The 14503-nt window shown below is 53.5% G+C and overlaps 1 protein-coding gene across 1 annotated transcript; it reads right to left on the bottom strand.

Annotated features, from left to right (window-relative positions):
* Window positions 1-358: 358 nt before the first annotated feature.
* On the bottom strand, window positions 359-8451 carry OFD1 (OFD1 centriole and centriolar satellite protein). The gene is made up of 5 exons (XM_078885326.1): window positions 8141-8451; window positions 6718-6842; window positions 4245-4418; window positions 1847-1912; window positions 359-424 (listed from the first exon to the last, which is right to left on the bottom strand). The coding sequence occupies exons 2-5, from the start codon at window positions 6829-6831 to the stop codon at window positions 359-361; spliced, it is 420 nt and encodes a 139-aa protein (XP_078741452.1). The 5' UTR covers window positions 6832-6842; window positions 8141-8451.
* Window positions 8452-14503: the final 6052 nt, after the last annotated feature.

Raw genomic sequence — 14503 nt, 5'->3', positions numbered from 1 at the left:
ACCAAGATTATGAAACACAAAATGACGGAAAAACTACACGCACTAACACCGAAACAACTTAACTCCGTCGACCACTGGTGAGAGTGAGAGGTATCACCACACAAGGCGGGAGATGCATACATCCCGGCAGCGTCCCAACGTATAGCATCGTACCTCGTACGCTGCTGCGTTTGCCTGCCGCGCCTAATGTAAAATACTTAAAAATGTTGTCGTATCGCTATCGCCATCGTAAGATCGAAATATCGTAAGTCGGACCATCGTAAGTCTGGGACTACCTGTACATTGTTGGGATTCTGTTGCTGCTGAGACACTGCATGTCGAAACCGGTCGCTAGCTATGAACATGTGGCAGTGCACCATCACTGGTGAAGGGAACGTGAATACAACTCACTCGGATGGCTTCTTCCCGCACTGCCCACAGCAGTCTGCAACGAGAACAAAACGACACACAAGACGACGCTTCGAGATAATCGCACCGGCGACTCGCGCAGCATCAGCTCGAGATGCAGGCGCGGGTCGGTTGATTCTAGGAACTTGAATTGTGAGAAGAGACAAGACGTTGGGAAATGAGTGACAAACGGTGACTCACCAGTGACTCAGGGCCTACCCGTACCCGGCCGCACCAGGGTCGCAAACGGCTACCCGTACCCAGCCGGGTACGGGTAGCCGGGTATCGGGTAGGGTACGGGTATCGGGTACCCGGTTGCGACCTCTGGAGGAAAGTGGAAACGAATGGTGACATGTGCAGTGGACATCTGCTATGGGCTGCCCATAGATCGTGATGACGACGATGGCAGGAAACAGCGCTATAGGAGGCCACTATAACATGGTCCCAATGGAGATGCGTTACCGACGGCGCTATAGGAAACAGCGCTAAAGGAGGTCACTATAACATGGTTCCAATGGAGATGCGTTACCGACAGCGCTATAGGAAACAGCACTAAAGGAGGTCAATATAACATGGTCCCAATGGAGATGCGTTACAGACAGCGCTATAGGAAACAGCTCTAAAGGAGGTCAATATAACATGGTCCCAATGGAGATGCGTTACAGACAGCGCTATAGGAAACAGCTCTAAAGGAGGTCAATATAACATGGTCCCAATGGAGATGCGTTACCGACAGCGCTATAGGAAACAGCACTAAAGGAGGTCAATATAACATGGTCCCAATGGAGATGCGTTACCGACAGCGCTATAGGAAACAGCACTATAGGATGTCACTATAACATGGTCCCAATGGAGATGCGTTACCGACAGCGCTATAGGAAACAGCTCTATAGGAAGTCACTATAACATGGTCCCAATGGAGATGCGTTACCAACAGCGCTATAGAAAACAGCGCTATAGGAGGCCACTATAACATGGTCCCAATGGAGATGCATTACCGTCAGCGCTGTTTTTCAGCTCTGAGCGATACGCTCATAGGCTTCGTTGGGCTATTGTTAACAGGCTCTATAAGGAGACTGTGCACGTGATGAATCTATGACTTATACCAGTGATTGCGATGATCTGAAACAGTCCTGGGCCTCCCCTAGGTCGACTCAGTCTCAAACAAATACCTGGTACGGTATGTAAACATCATCACTGGGGAGACAAAGGTGGCCGGGCGATCGTGGTGCTGACCACCCACCCCCTCGTGTGCCAGTGCGCTGCTACTCGCTACTAACAGCACTTGCCCCTACAGCCCTGCTAGAGGCTACCTGGGGGAGCTTTGTCTGTGTGTGCATCATAGGTGGTGCTGCTACTCGCTACTAACAGCACTTGCCCCTATAGCCCTGCTAGAGGCTACACGGGGGATCTTTGCCTGTGTCTGTGTCGATGTGCATTTGTCTGTCTGTGTTCTTACTGTCCGTGCTGCCCAGCGCTCCGAGCTCAAACCCAGAACCCGCAGAACCTCCTCTGGCTTTAATACCTGTGGAGAAAACAACATCACCATCAACACCATCAATACCATCACCTACATCATTACCATCAACACCATCATCAACATCAACACCATCACCTACAACATCATTACCATCAACACCATCATCACCATCAATACCATCACCTACAACATCATTACCATCAACACCATCACCTACGTCAACATCACTTATCATCACCACCACCATCAACACTATCACCAGCAACATCACCACCATCAACACCATCAGCAACATCACCACCACCTTCAACAACATCAACATCATCAACATCACCACCATCACCTACGGCACCAGCAACATCACCACGATCAACATCATCAACATCACCACCATCAACATCATCAACACCATCAACATCAGAAGCTGAGTGAATGAATAACTGAGTGAGTAGCTGAGTGAGTAGCTGAGTGAGTGAGTAGCTGAGTTAGTGAGTAGCTGAGTGAGTACTTGAGTAAGTGACTGAGTGAGTGAGTAACTGAGCAGCTGAGTGAATAGTTAAGTGAGTTACCGAGAGAGTGAGTAGCTGAATGAGTAGCTGAGTGAGTGAGTAGCTGAGTGAGTAGTTGAGTAAGTGACCGAGTGAGTGAGTAACTGAGTAGCTGAGTGAATAGTTAAGTGAGTTACCGAGAGAGTGAGTAGCTGAGTGAGTATCTGAGTGAGTATCTGAGTGAGTAGCTGAGTGAGTATCTGAGTGAGTAGCTGAGTGAGTAGCTGAGTGAGTAGCTGAGTGAGTGAGTGGCTGAGTGAGTGGCTGAGTGAGTGAGTGAGTAGCTGAGTGAGTGAGTGAGTAGCTGAGTGAGTAGCTGAATGAGTGAGTAGCTGAGTGAGTAGCTGAGTGAGTAGCTGAGTGAGTGAGTAGCTGAGTGAGTGAGTAGCTGAGTGAGTAGCTGAATGAGTAGCTGAGTGAGTAGCTGAATGAGTAGCTGAGTGAGTGAGTAGCTGAGTGAGTGAGTAGCTGAGTGAATAGCTGAGTGAGTGAGTAAACGCGTGGGGCTGCAGGCCGCTCTCTGGGTACAGGAGGCACAGCGAGTACTGAGTGAGTGAGTAGCTGAGTGAGTGAGTGAGTGGCTGAGTGAGTAGCTGAGTGAGTGAGTGGCTGAGTGAGTAGCTGAGTGAGTGAGTAGCTGAGTGAGTGAGTAGCTGAGCGAGTAGCTGAGTGAGTGAGTGAGTAGCTGATTGAGTGAGTAGCTGAGTGAGTGAGTAGCTGAGTGAGTAGCTGAGTGAGTGAGTGAGTAGCTGAGTGAGTGAGTACTGAGTGAGTGAGTAGCTGAGTGAGTGGCTGAGTGAGTAGCTGAGTGAGTGAGTAGCTGAGTGAGTGAGTACTGAGTGAGTGAGTAGCTGAGTGAGTGAGTAGCTGAGCGAGTAGCTGAGTGAGTGAGTGAGTAGCTGATTGAGTGAGAAGCTGAGTGAGTGAGTAGCTGAGTGAGTAGCTGAGTGAGTGAGTGAGTAGCTGAGTGAGTGAGTACTGAGTGAGTGAGTAGCTGAGTGAGTGAGTGGCTGAGTGAGTAGCTGAGTGAGTGAGTAGCTGAGTGAGTGAGTACTGAGTGAGTGAGTAGCTGAGTGAGTGAGTAGCTGAGTGAGTGAGTGGCTGAGTGAGTAGCTGAGTGAGTGAGTAGCTGAGTGAGTGAGTAGCTGAGCGAGTAGCTGAGTGAGTGAGTGAGTAGCTGATTGAGTGAGAAGCTGAGTGAGTGAGTAGCTGAGTGAGTAGCTGAGTGCGTGAGTGAGTAGCTGAGTGAGTGAGTAGCTGAGTGAGTGAGTAGCTGAGTGAGTGAGTGGCTGAGTGAGTAGCTGAGTGAGTGAGTAAGTAGCTGAGTGAGTGAGTGAGTAGCTAAGTGAGTGAGTGAGTAGCTGAGTGAGTAGCTGAATGAGTAGCTGAGTGAGTGAGTAGCTGAGTGAGTGAGTAGCTGAGTGAGTAGCTGAATGAGTAGCTGAGTGAGTGAGTAGCTGAGTGAGTAGCTGAGTGAGTGAGTAGCTGAGTGCGTGAGTGAGTAGCTGAGTGAGTGAGTGGCTGAGTGAGTGAGTGAGTAGCTGAGTGAGTAGCTGAGTGAGTGAGTGAGTAGCTGAGTGCGTGAGTGAGTAGCTGAGTGAGTAGCTGAGTGAGTAGCTGAGTGAGTGAGTGAGTAGCTGAGTGAGTGAGTACTGAGTGAGTGAGTAGCTGAGTGAGTGAGTGAGTAGCTGAGTGAGTGAGTAGCTGAGTGAGTAGCTGAGTGAGTAGCTGAGTGAGTGAGTGGCTGAGTGAGTAGCTGAATGAGTAGCTGAGTGAGTGGGTAGCTGAGTGAGTGAGTAGCTGAGTGAGTAGCTGAGTGAGTGAGTGACCGCGTGGGGCTGCAGGCCGCTCTCTGGGTACAGGAGGCACAGCGAGTAGTCGCAGGCCGTGGCTCCCAGGTGCTGAGCCACGAGGCTGAGAGCCACACTCTCCACCAGGCCCGGAGGAGCCTTCCACTCGCCTGGACAGCGCAGCTCACGGACCACGCGGTCCCTAACGTGGGTCTGCCTCGCACCACACACACAGACACGTACACACACGGACACGTACAGACACGCACAGACACACAGACACGTACACACACAGACACGTACACACACAGACACGTAGACACACAGACACGTAGACACACAGACACGTACACACACAGACACGTACAGACACGCACAGACACACAGACACGTACACACACAGACACGTAGACACACAGACACGTAGACACACAGACACGTAGACACACAGACACGTAGACACACAGACACGTACACACACAGACACGTAGACACACAGACACGTACACACACAGACACGTACACACACAAACGCGTACACACACAGACACGTACACACACAGACACGTAGACACACAGACACGTAGACACACAGACACGTACACACACAGACACGTACACACACAAACGCGTACACACACAGACACGTACACACACAGACACACAGACACGTAGACACACAAACACGTAGACACACAAACACACAGACGCACAGACACACAGACACGTACACACACAGACACATAGACACACAGACACGTAGACACACAGACACGTAGACACACAGACACGTAGACACACAGACACGTAGACACACAGACACACAGACACATAGACACACAGACACGTAGACACACAGACATGTACACACACAGACACGCAGACACGTAGACACACAGACACACAGACACGTAGACACACAGACACATAGACACACAGACACGTAGACACACAGACACACAGACACGTAGACACACAGACACACAGACACGTACACACACAGACACGTAGACACATAGACACACAGACACGTAGACACACAGACACGTAGACACACAGACACGTAGACACACAGACACGTAGACACACAGACACACAGACACGTAGACACACAGACACACAGATACACAGACACGTGATGTCACCACGACGCTTGTGCCAGGCCATGTGCACCTTGAGGCCACGTGAAGTGTCGAACGCCCGCTGGCAGGAGGTCACGGGGCAGACCCAGGTGCCACCGGTCGACTGACTGAGATGACCGAGATGACTGGCTGATGCACCACCTGTGCCCCCTACTGTGCCAACTTGCTGTGCTTTAGCCACCCGGTGCTCCGCTCGTTGTTGTGAGCGTCGCTCCTCCGCCCTCCGTTGTTGTTGGAGGGCGACTGCCTCCAACTGCCCAGTAGCGTCCTTCACAAGCCTCCTCCATAGAGGCCGATCTTGACACCGCTGGTACCGGTCATCAGCAAGTCCACTCAGCTCCAAAGCCTCCCATACCTCATCAACTCCATCTCTTCTCAAGCCTGTGGCACGCCCATTTCACCCCCTCGATCTGGCCGAATAAAAACTGTTGGGGTATGCGGTTGCTTGGCATGCGGGCTACGTGACCCAGCCAAGGCAGCATTGTCTGCCGGAGGAGTTCACCGATGAGACTGTATCCAGATCTTTCAACGATTTGTGAGCTCCTCACACAATCCAGCCTCTTGGTTAAACCCAGGATGGATCGTAGGCAGGGCCAGCTTGAATGCTTCTAACCCACGCAGATGTTCCATTAGAGGGGTCCACGTTTCACAAGCACAGCAAAGGGAGGGCATGAATGTGGCCGAGAAGACCAGGAGCTTTGTGTGGAGCGACAGACCAGGTAGCTTCCACACAGCATTACATAGCCGATGGAAAGATACCAACTGATTCAGAGTGAAACCTCTGTTGAAACCACGTGCAAAATATACATTGATCGCGTAAAGACACAGACACACATAGCACTTGCCCCGACAGCCTGTCAAGGCTACCCGGGAGCCCTTTGTCTCTGTGAGTGTGCGAGGAGTCACATTGAGTCTGTGTCTATGTGTATCTATGTGTGTGTGAGTCTGTGTGTGTAAGTCTTTGTGTCTGTCACTCTGTATATATGTGTCTGTGTGTATATCTACATGTGCATCTGTCTGTGTGAGTGTGTATCTACGTGTGTGTCTGTGTGTGTCTGTGCGTGTATCAGTGTCTCGTGTGTCTGTGTATCTATGTGTGTCTGTGCGTGTGCGTATCAGTGTGTCTATGTGTGTCTATGTTTATCTGTGTGTGTGCATCAGTGTGTCTGTGTGTGTGTCTGTGTGTGTATCAGTGTATCTGTGCATGTGTGTATCAGTGTGTCTGTGTATGTCTGTGCGTGTATCAGTGTGTCTAGTGTGTCTGTGTATCTATGTGTGTCTGTGCGTGTGTGCATCAGTGTGTCCGTGCGTGTCTGTGCGTGTCAGTGTGTTTGTGTGTGTGTGTCTGTGTGTGTGTCTGTGTGTGTCACCTTTAGCGCAGTGAGGAGGCCTCGGCTCTTGAAGGCCGAGTAGAGTCGCTCTCGCAGCTCCGCCTGGGACTCGAGTTCACGCGAGGAACCGCGCACGCCACGCGGCGTCTCCATCCCCGGAGATACTGCGACACACAGAGAGAGAAAGAGATAGACACACAGAGAGAGACACACACAGACAGAGATACACACAGAGACACACACAGACAGAGATACACACACAGACAGAGATACACACAGAGAGACACACACAGACAGAGATACACACAGAGAGACACACACAGACAGAGATACACACAGAGAGATGATAGAGATGCAGAAGTTGAAAACACACACAGATAGATACAGGGAGATTGACACAGAGATGCATCCACACAGAGATAGACACGCAGATATCGTGCTAACCACTGCACCACCGCTCCCCTAACTCACTCACCCCCCACAGTGACACACACGAACACATCCACACCACACCAGCTACTCATTTATGGCTGAGTCGACCTAGGGAAGTCCAAGGACCGGTTCACTGATGTAGCGCAGCATAGCGCTAACCGCTGCGCCACCGCTCCCTTACACATCGATACAGAGACAAAGCTCCCCCGTGTAGCCTCTAACAGACTGTTGGGGAAAGCGCTGTTCGTAGCGAGTAGCAGCAGCACCTACACACACACCAACTGCACACACACACCACTACACACACACCAACTACACACACACCAACTACACACACACCAACTACACCGGGCACTCGTTTAAGGCTGAGCCGACCTTGAGACACTCACACACGAACACAGAAACACAACCTACCGATTTCTACAACAACAAACACCTCCGTCAACAACTCTGGTGGCCGTGCGTGCGTCTGTGTACTACTGAAGCGACGTTTCGGGCGATGTGCCTGTGGCAGGCGAGACGAGTCCAAGTTCTCCCCTCGCTCGGCCACACCGCGGGAACCATCGCGGGAACACCCCCACCCCGCCGTCTCCATGGCGACGCACTCACACCCCCCCCAACCCGCCGTCTCCATGGCGATCCATCCATAACCCCACCCCGCCGTCTCCATGGCGACGCACCCACCCCGCCTCGCCGTCTCTATGGAGACACTGACGCCCCCCCTCTCGGCCTCGCGCCGTCTCCATGGCGACGCCTCCCCCCTCCCCGCGCGCTGATTGGCTCCTTAAATTCAAACGGCGACGGTTGGGGCCTCTGCTGCCTCCAACACAAAACAAAGTCCGTCACAAGCCAACGACGAGTGCGTCACAAGTCGTTAGAAGTCATCGGCAGAGCAAGCAATGTCGTAGCGTCACCTCGACACGAGGGGAAAGAGGTCTCCAAGCGGAGAGGCGGGGAGACGAGGCGGGCGAGGCGGGGACTACAGCAGCAGCGGCGGCGCGGAGGGATACAGGCGACGACTCGGACTCACCGCGCACGGCGGAGGAGTGAATCGGCGCGAAAACGTCACCGGGCGATACCAACTTTGAACTTTCCGTGTTTTATATATTTTTTACTTTAATAAGAATTTGCGTCCAGTTTTTTGGGTGTTAAACCGTCAAACGACCTAATAAAACAATACGGATTGTTTGATGGTGTTTTGCGTGGTTCTATTACGACTGAGTGTGGTTTTAAGCCGACTGAGTGTAAACCCTCCTGCGCAGTTGGTATCGCCCGAGTTCAACTCAACTTCCGGTGGGGGGAGAAGGGAGGGGCCGGAAGTTACTGGGGGAGAGAGGAGGGAGGGGGCCGGAAGTTGCTGGAGGGGAGAGGAGAGAGGGGGCGGAAGTTGCTGGGGGGGAGAGGAGGGTGGGGCCGGAAGTTACTGTGGGGGAGAGGAGAGAGGGGCCGGAAGTTGCTGGGGGGTTAGAGGAGGGAGGGGGCCGGAAGTTGCTGGGGGGGGGAGGAGAGAGGGACCGGAAGTTACTGGGGGGGAGAGGAAAGAGGGGCCGGAAGTGGGCCGGAAGTTGCTGGGGGGGAGAGGAGAGAGGGGGACGGAAGTTGCTGGGGGTTAGAGGAGGGAGGGGGCCGGAAGTTGCTGGGGGGGGAGGAGAGAGGGGCCGGAAGTTACTGGGGGGGAGAGGAGAGAGGGGCCGGAAGTTGCTGGGGGGGAGAGGAGAGAGGGGCCGGAAGTTGCTGGGGGGGAGAGGAGAGAGGGGCCGGAAGTTGCTGGGGGGGAGAGGGGCCGGAAGTTGCTGGGGGGGAGAGGAGAGAGGGGCCGGAAGTTGCTGGGGGGGAGAGGAGAGAGGGCCGGAAGTTGCTGGGGGGGGGAGGGAGAGAGGGACCGGAAGTTACTGGGGGGAGAGGAGAGAGGGGCCGGAAGTTGCTGGGGGAGAGAGGAGGGAGGGGCCGGAAGTTGCTGGGGGGTTAGAGGAGGGAGGGGGCCGGAAGTTGCTGGGGGGGAGAGGAGAGAGGGGCCGGAAGTTGTTGGGGGGGGAGGAGAGAGGGACCGGAAGTTGTTGGGGGGGGAGAGGAGAGAGGGACCGGAAGTTACTGGGGGGGAGAGGAGGGAGGGGCCGGAAGTTACTGGGGGGAGATGAGAGAGGGACCGGAAGTTGCTGGGGGGGAGAGGAGGGAGGGGCCGGAAGTAACTGGGGAGGAGAGGAGAGAGGGGCCGAAGTTGCTGGGGGGGAGAGGAGGGAGGGGCCGGAAGTTACTGGGGGGGAGATGAGAGAGGGACCGGAAGTTACTGGGGGGGAGAGGAGGGAGGGGCCGGAAGTTACTGGGGAGGAGAGGAGAGAGGGGCCGGAAGTTGCTGGGGGGGAGAGGAGGGAGGGGCCGGAAGTTACTGGGGGGGGAGGAGGGAGGGGCCGGGAAGTTGCTGGGGGGGGAGAGGAAGTCAATTGAATCGCCACCGTAAACTCAGAGAATCGCGATGCAGAGAATCGCGACTCACCGATTCCATTCAAATCTCTACAGCCGTGGAATCGCGAGCCGATTCTAAATGCGATTTTCACACTCGCGACGATTCGATCCACAGGCGCGTGGAATCTGCAGGGAATTTCTCTCTGCTCTGGCATAGAGATCGGTCCTCTACTCAACTGCACGGGCCGAGAGACACAGACAGACAGAGGCAGAGAGACAGGCAGACAGAGAGACAGGCAGACAGAGACACACAGAGACAGACAGGCAGACAGAGCACCGCAGGGTGAGTGAGACTCGCAAAAGACCATTCAGCATCAACCATCACCACCATCATCATCACCACCATCATCATCACCACCACCACTATCGCCACCATCATCACCACCATCATCACCACCATCACCACTATCATCACCACCATCACCACTATCATCATCTTCACCATCATCATCACCACCACCATCATCACCACCACCATCACCACCATCACCACCACCATCATCACCACCACCAGCACCACCATCACCACCATCATCACCACCACCATCATCACCACCATCACCACCACCATCATCACCATCACCACCACCATCACCAGCACCACCATCACCACCATCATCACCACCACCATCATCATCATCACCACCATCAGCAATATCACCATCATCATCACCACCACCATCATCATCACCACCATCATCATCATCATCACCACCACCATCATCATCATCACCACCACCATCATTGTCTCTTTATCAGGATGAACACTGCTGCTGTTCCGACTGAACGCTGTGTTCACGCTCACCGTGTCTCTCTTTGTGTCTCTGTGTGTGTCTCTCTGTGTGTGTCTCTCTGTGTGTGTGTCTGTGTGTCTGTGTGTGTGTGTCTCCTGTGTGTGTGTGTGTCTCTGTGTGTGTGTCTCTCTGTGTGTGTCTCTGTGTGTCAGTCAGGATGAACACCCTGCTATCCTGGCTGAACGCCCTCTTTGCGTTCACGCTCACCTTGTCTCTGTGTGTGTGTCTCTGTGTGTGTCTCTGTGTGTGTCTGTGTGTGGGTCTGTGTGTGTCAGGATGAACACACTACTATCCCAGCTGAACGCGCTCTTTGCGTTCACGCTCACCTTGTCTCTGTGTGTGTCTCTGTGTGTGTGTGTGTCTCTGTGTCTTTCTCTCACCGTGTGTCTCTGTGTGTCTCTCTGTGTGTGTCTCACTCTGTGTGTGTGTGTCTCTCTGTGTGTGTCTGTGTGTGTCAGTCAGGATGAGCACGCTGCTATCACGACTGAACGCGCTCTTTGCGTTCACGCTCACCGTGTCTCTCTGTGTGTGTGTCTCTGTGTGTGTGTCTCTGTGTGTGTGTGTCTCACTCTGTGTGTGCGTCTCTGTGTCTCTGTGTGTGTGTGTCAGGATGAACACCCTGCTATCACGGCTGAACGCGCTCTTTGCGTTTACGCTCACCGTCATGGCGAGCGTGACGCTGTGTGTGTGTGTCTCACTCTGTGTGTGTGTGTCTCACTCTGTGTGTGTCTCTGTGTGTCTCTCTGTGTGTGTGTCAGGATGAACACCCTACTGTCACGGCTGAACGCGCTCTTTGCGTTCACGCTCACCGTCATGGCGAGCGTGACGCTGCTCTGCTTCGCCAGCACCGCCTACCGCCAGCAGCAGCCGCTCACCCAGCCACTCGGCATCGCCATCACCTCCGTTCTCGTGTGAGTACCACCAGCACCACCAACACCAACACCACCACCAACAACACCACTAACAACACCACCAACAACACCACCAACAACACCACCGCCAACACCACCAACAACACCACCGCCAACACCACCAACAACACCGCCAACAACACCGCCAACACCACCAACAACACCGCCAACAACACCGCCAACACCACCAACACCAACAACACCACCACCAACACCACCAACACCACCGCCAACACCACCAACACCAACAACACCACCACCAACACCACCAACAACACCGCCAACAACACCGCCAACACCACCAACAACACCACCAACAACACCACCAACACCGCCACCACCACCAACTACACCACCACCAACGACACCACCCAACACCAACAACACCACCAACAACACCGCCAACAACACCGCCAACAACACCGCCAACACCACCAACAACACACCAACAACACCACCAACACACACAACAACACACCAACACACCGCCAACAACACCGCCAACACCACCAACAACACCACCAACAACACCGCCAACAACACCGCCAACAACACCGCCAACACCACCAACAACACCACCAACAACACCACCAACACTGCCACCACCACCAACTACACCACCACCAACGACACCACCAACACACCACCAACACCACCAACAACACCACCAACACCCGCCAACACCACCAACAACACCACCACCAACAACACCACCACCAACAAACACCAACACCACCAACAAAACCACCAACACCACCAACAACACCACCACCAACACCAACATCATCATCATCAGCAACAGCCGCTCACCCAGCCTCTGGGCATCACCATCACCTCCGTTCTCGTTTGAGTACCACCAACAACAACACTATATTAGTGATGGAACAGCCGATGCGGGCCCATGTCCTTGACACCAGGACCTACTCATTGAGATTATCTGTCCACTGCCCATCGGCTTGTCATCGGGAAGATGCGCCTGCCATTCTTCCACTCCGCTGGTGGGTGTTCATCTGAGAGGTTCGGAGAACCATGCGGTGCAGCAATGATGATGAGTGGTGGCCGCGGGTTGCTGAGGAGATAGTCTTTCTCGGTGGGCATGCGATCAGAAATCTCTCGAATCCCATCAAAAAAGTTACTTGGGGTAAAGAATGGTGTTCCGTTATCCAATCTCAATGAACTGGTTTGCAGATTTCGATTTAAAGCTTCTTTCGTGACTGCAGGGATTCATCTTCTTGGTTCTTTCGGTAAAGTCACGTAGAAGGGAAATAATAAAATGATAAAAATAAAACATAAATAAAATACAATTCTCACGACGTTTCGGCCACAACGCAAACAGCCGTCGTGGGCCTCCCCGAGGTCGCCTCAGCCTCAAATGAGTACCTGGCGCTGTGTGTAGTCAAACGTCGCCACTGGGGAGGCGAGGTCGGCCATTGTGCCGTGCTGCGCGCTAACAGCACTTGCCCCTACAGTCTGTTGAGGCTACACGGGGGATCTTTGTAGTGAGCGGTGCGGTGTGTGAGCTGTGCGTGTGAACGGAGCCATATGTTGTGATGTTACTTGGATAGCCTTGGGTAGGCAGCGTCACCGCTCTTGAGGCAGTAAAACACACAGTCCCACAACCTCCTGTGTACCACACACAGAGACACATGGAGAGACAAAGATCCCCCGTGTAGCCTTAACAGACTGTAGGGTAAGTGCTGTTAGCGAGTAGCTGCACCTATGAAGGCCGGCACGGCACACGAGGGGGTGGGTGGCCAGCACCACGCCCGACCGCCTTTGTCTCCCTAGCGGCGATGTTTACACACCGCACCAGGTACTCATTTGAGGCTGAGTCGACCTGGGGGAGGCCCACGACCAGTTCAGATAATACAGAGAGACTCACACAGTGACACATACACAACAACAACAACCGCCATTCGCCACTAAGTGGCGGTGATGTCACCACGGACGCTTGTGCCAGGCCATGTGCACCTTGAGGCCACGTGAAGTGTCGAACGCCCGCTGGCAGGAGGTCACGGGGCAGACCCAGCAGGTGCCACGGGTTCGACTGACTGAGATGACCGAGATGACTGGCTGATGCACCACCTGTGCCCCCTACTGTGCCAACTTGCTGTGCTTTAGCCACCCGGCGCTCCGCTCGTTGTTGTGAGCGTCGCTCCTCCGCCCTCCGTTGTTGTTGGAGGGCGACTGCCTCCAACTGCCCAGTAGCGTCCTTCACGAGCCTCCTCCACTGAGGCCGATCTTGACACCGCTGGTACCAGTCATCGGCAAGTCCACTCAGCTCCACGTCCTCCTGTACCACATCACTCCATCTCTTCTCTAGCCCGTGCCGCGCCCGTTTAGCCCCCTCGATTCCGGCCGAACAAAAGCTGTTTAGGCATGCGGTGGCTGGGCATGCGGGCTACATGACCCAGCCAACGCAGCCTTGCCTAATACAGAGAGACCCACACAGAGACACAGACCTCGCTCGCGCAGATCACGCAATGCATCGTTGTCGCCAGGCTCTGGGATCGTACCCACAACCTCCTGGCATGCCTGGGCGGAGGAGGTGTAACATTCTGGATTTGAAGCGTTCGTGACTGCAAGGATTCATATTCTTAGGTTTTTTTTCGGTAAAGTCACGTAGGTAAAAAATAAAATTAATAAAAGTAAAATAAAAATAAAAATCACGACGTTTCAGAGGCAACACAAGCTTCCGTCTTCAGGTGGAACCGTCACAGCACGATAGCTGTATCAAGTGAGAGAAATTCCAAGAAAACAGTCCTTGTATATATACTGGTTGAGGGTGGAAGGAGCCAAGGTAGGCCCTGGATATTATTATTGTGAGGGTTGGGTGCGGCTGAAGCACGCTGCTAGGAATGAGCCTTTGTTGTGTAAACTAGGTGTGGCTGATGTCAAGGTGCGTGTAAATGGGATTGAGCCTTTTGTTATGTAGAGGTGATGCGGCTGAAATCGCTGTCAGAAAATGAGTCTTTGTTGTGTAGAATGGTTGACTGAGCCTTTTGTTATGTAGAGGTGGTGCGGCTGAAATCGCTGTCAGGAAATGAGTCTTTGTTGTGTAGAATGGTTGACTGAGCCTTTTGTTATGTAGAGGTGGTGCGGCTGAAATCGCTGTCAGGAAATGAGTCTTTGTTGTGTAGAATGGTTGACTGAGCCTTTTGTTATGTAGAGGTGGTGCGGCTGAAATCGCTGTCAGGAAATGAGTCTTTGTTGTGTAGAATGGTT

The sequence above is a fragment of the Lampetra fluviatilis genome, unplaced genomic scaffold, assembly GCF_964198595.1.
Source record: "Lampetra fluviatilis unplaced genomic scaffold, kcLamFluv1.1 SCAFFOLD_1465, whole genome shotgun sequence".
NCBI lineage: Eukaryota > Metazoa > Chordata > Hyperoartia > Petromyzontiformes > Petromyzontidae > Lampetra > Lampetra fluviatilis.
Note: the sequence above shows the minus strand (reverse complement) of the source record. Positions and strands in the feature narration are given on the sequence as shown.

Coding starts and splice junctions, on each gene's coding strand:
- OFD1 (XM_078885326.1), bottom strand. CDS start 6,831: ATGGAGACGCCGCGTGGCGTGCGCGGTTCCTCGCGTGAACTCGAGTCC. Junction 4,419..6,717: donor GCCTCCTCACTGCGCTAAAG/GTGACACACACA, acceptor GGTGCGAGGCAG/ACCCACGTTAGGGACCGCGT. Junction 1,913..4,244: donor GCGGCCTGCAGCCCCACGCG/GTCACTCACTCA, acceptor TTTTCTCCACAG/GTATTAAAGCCAGAGGAGGT.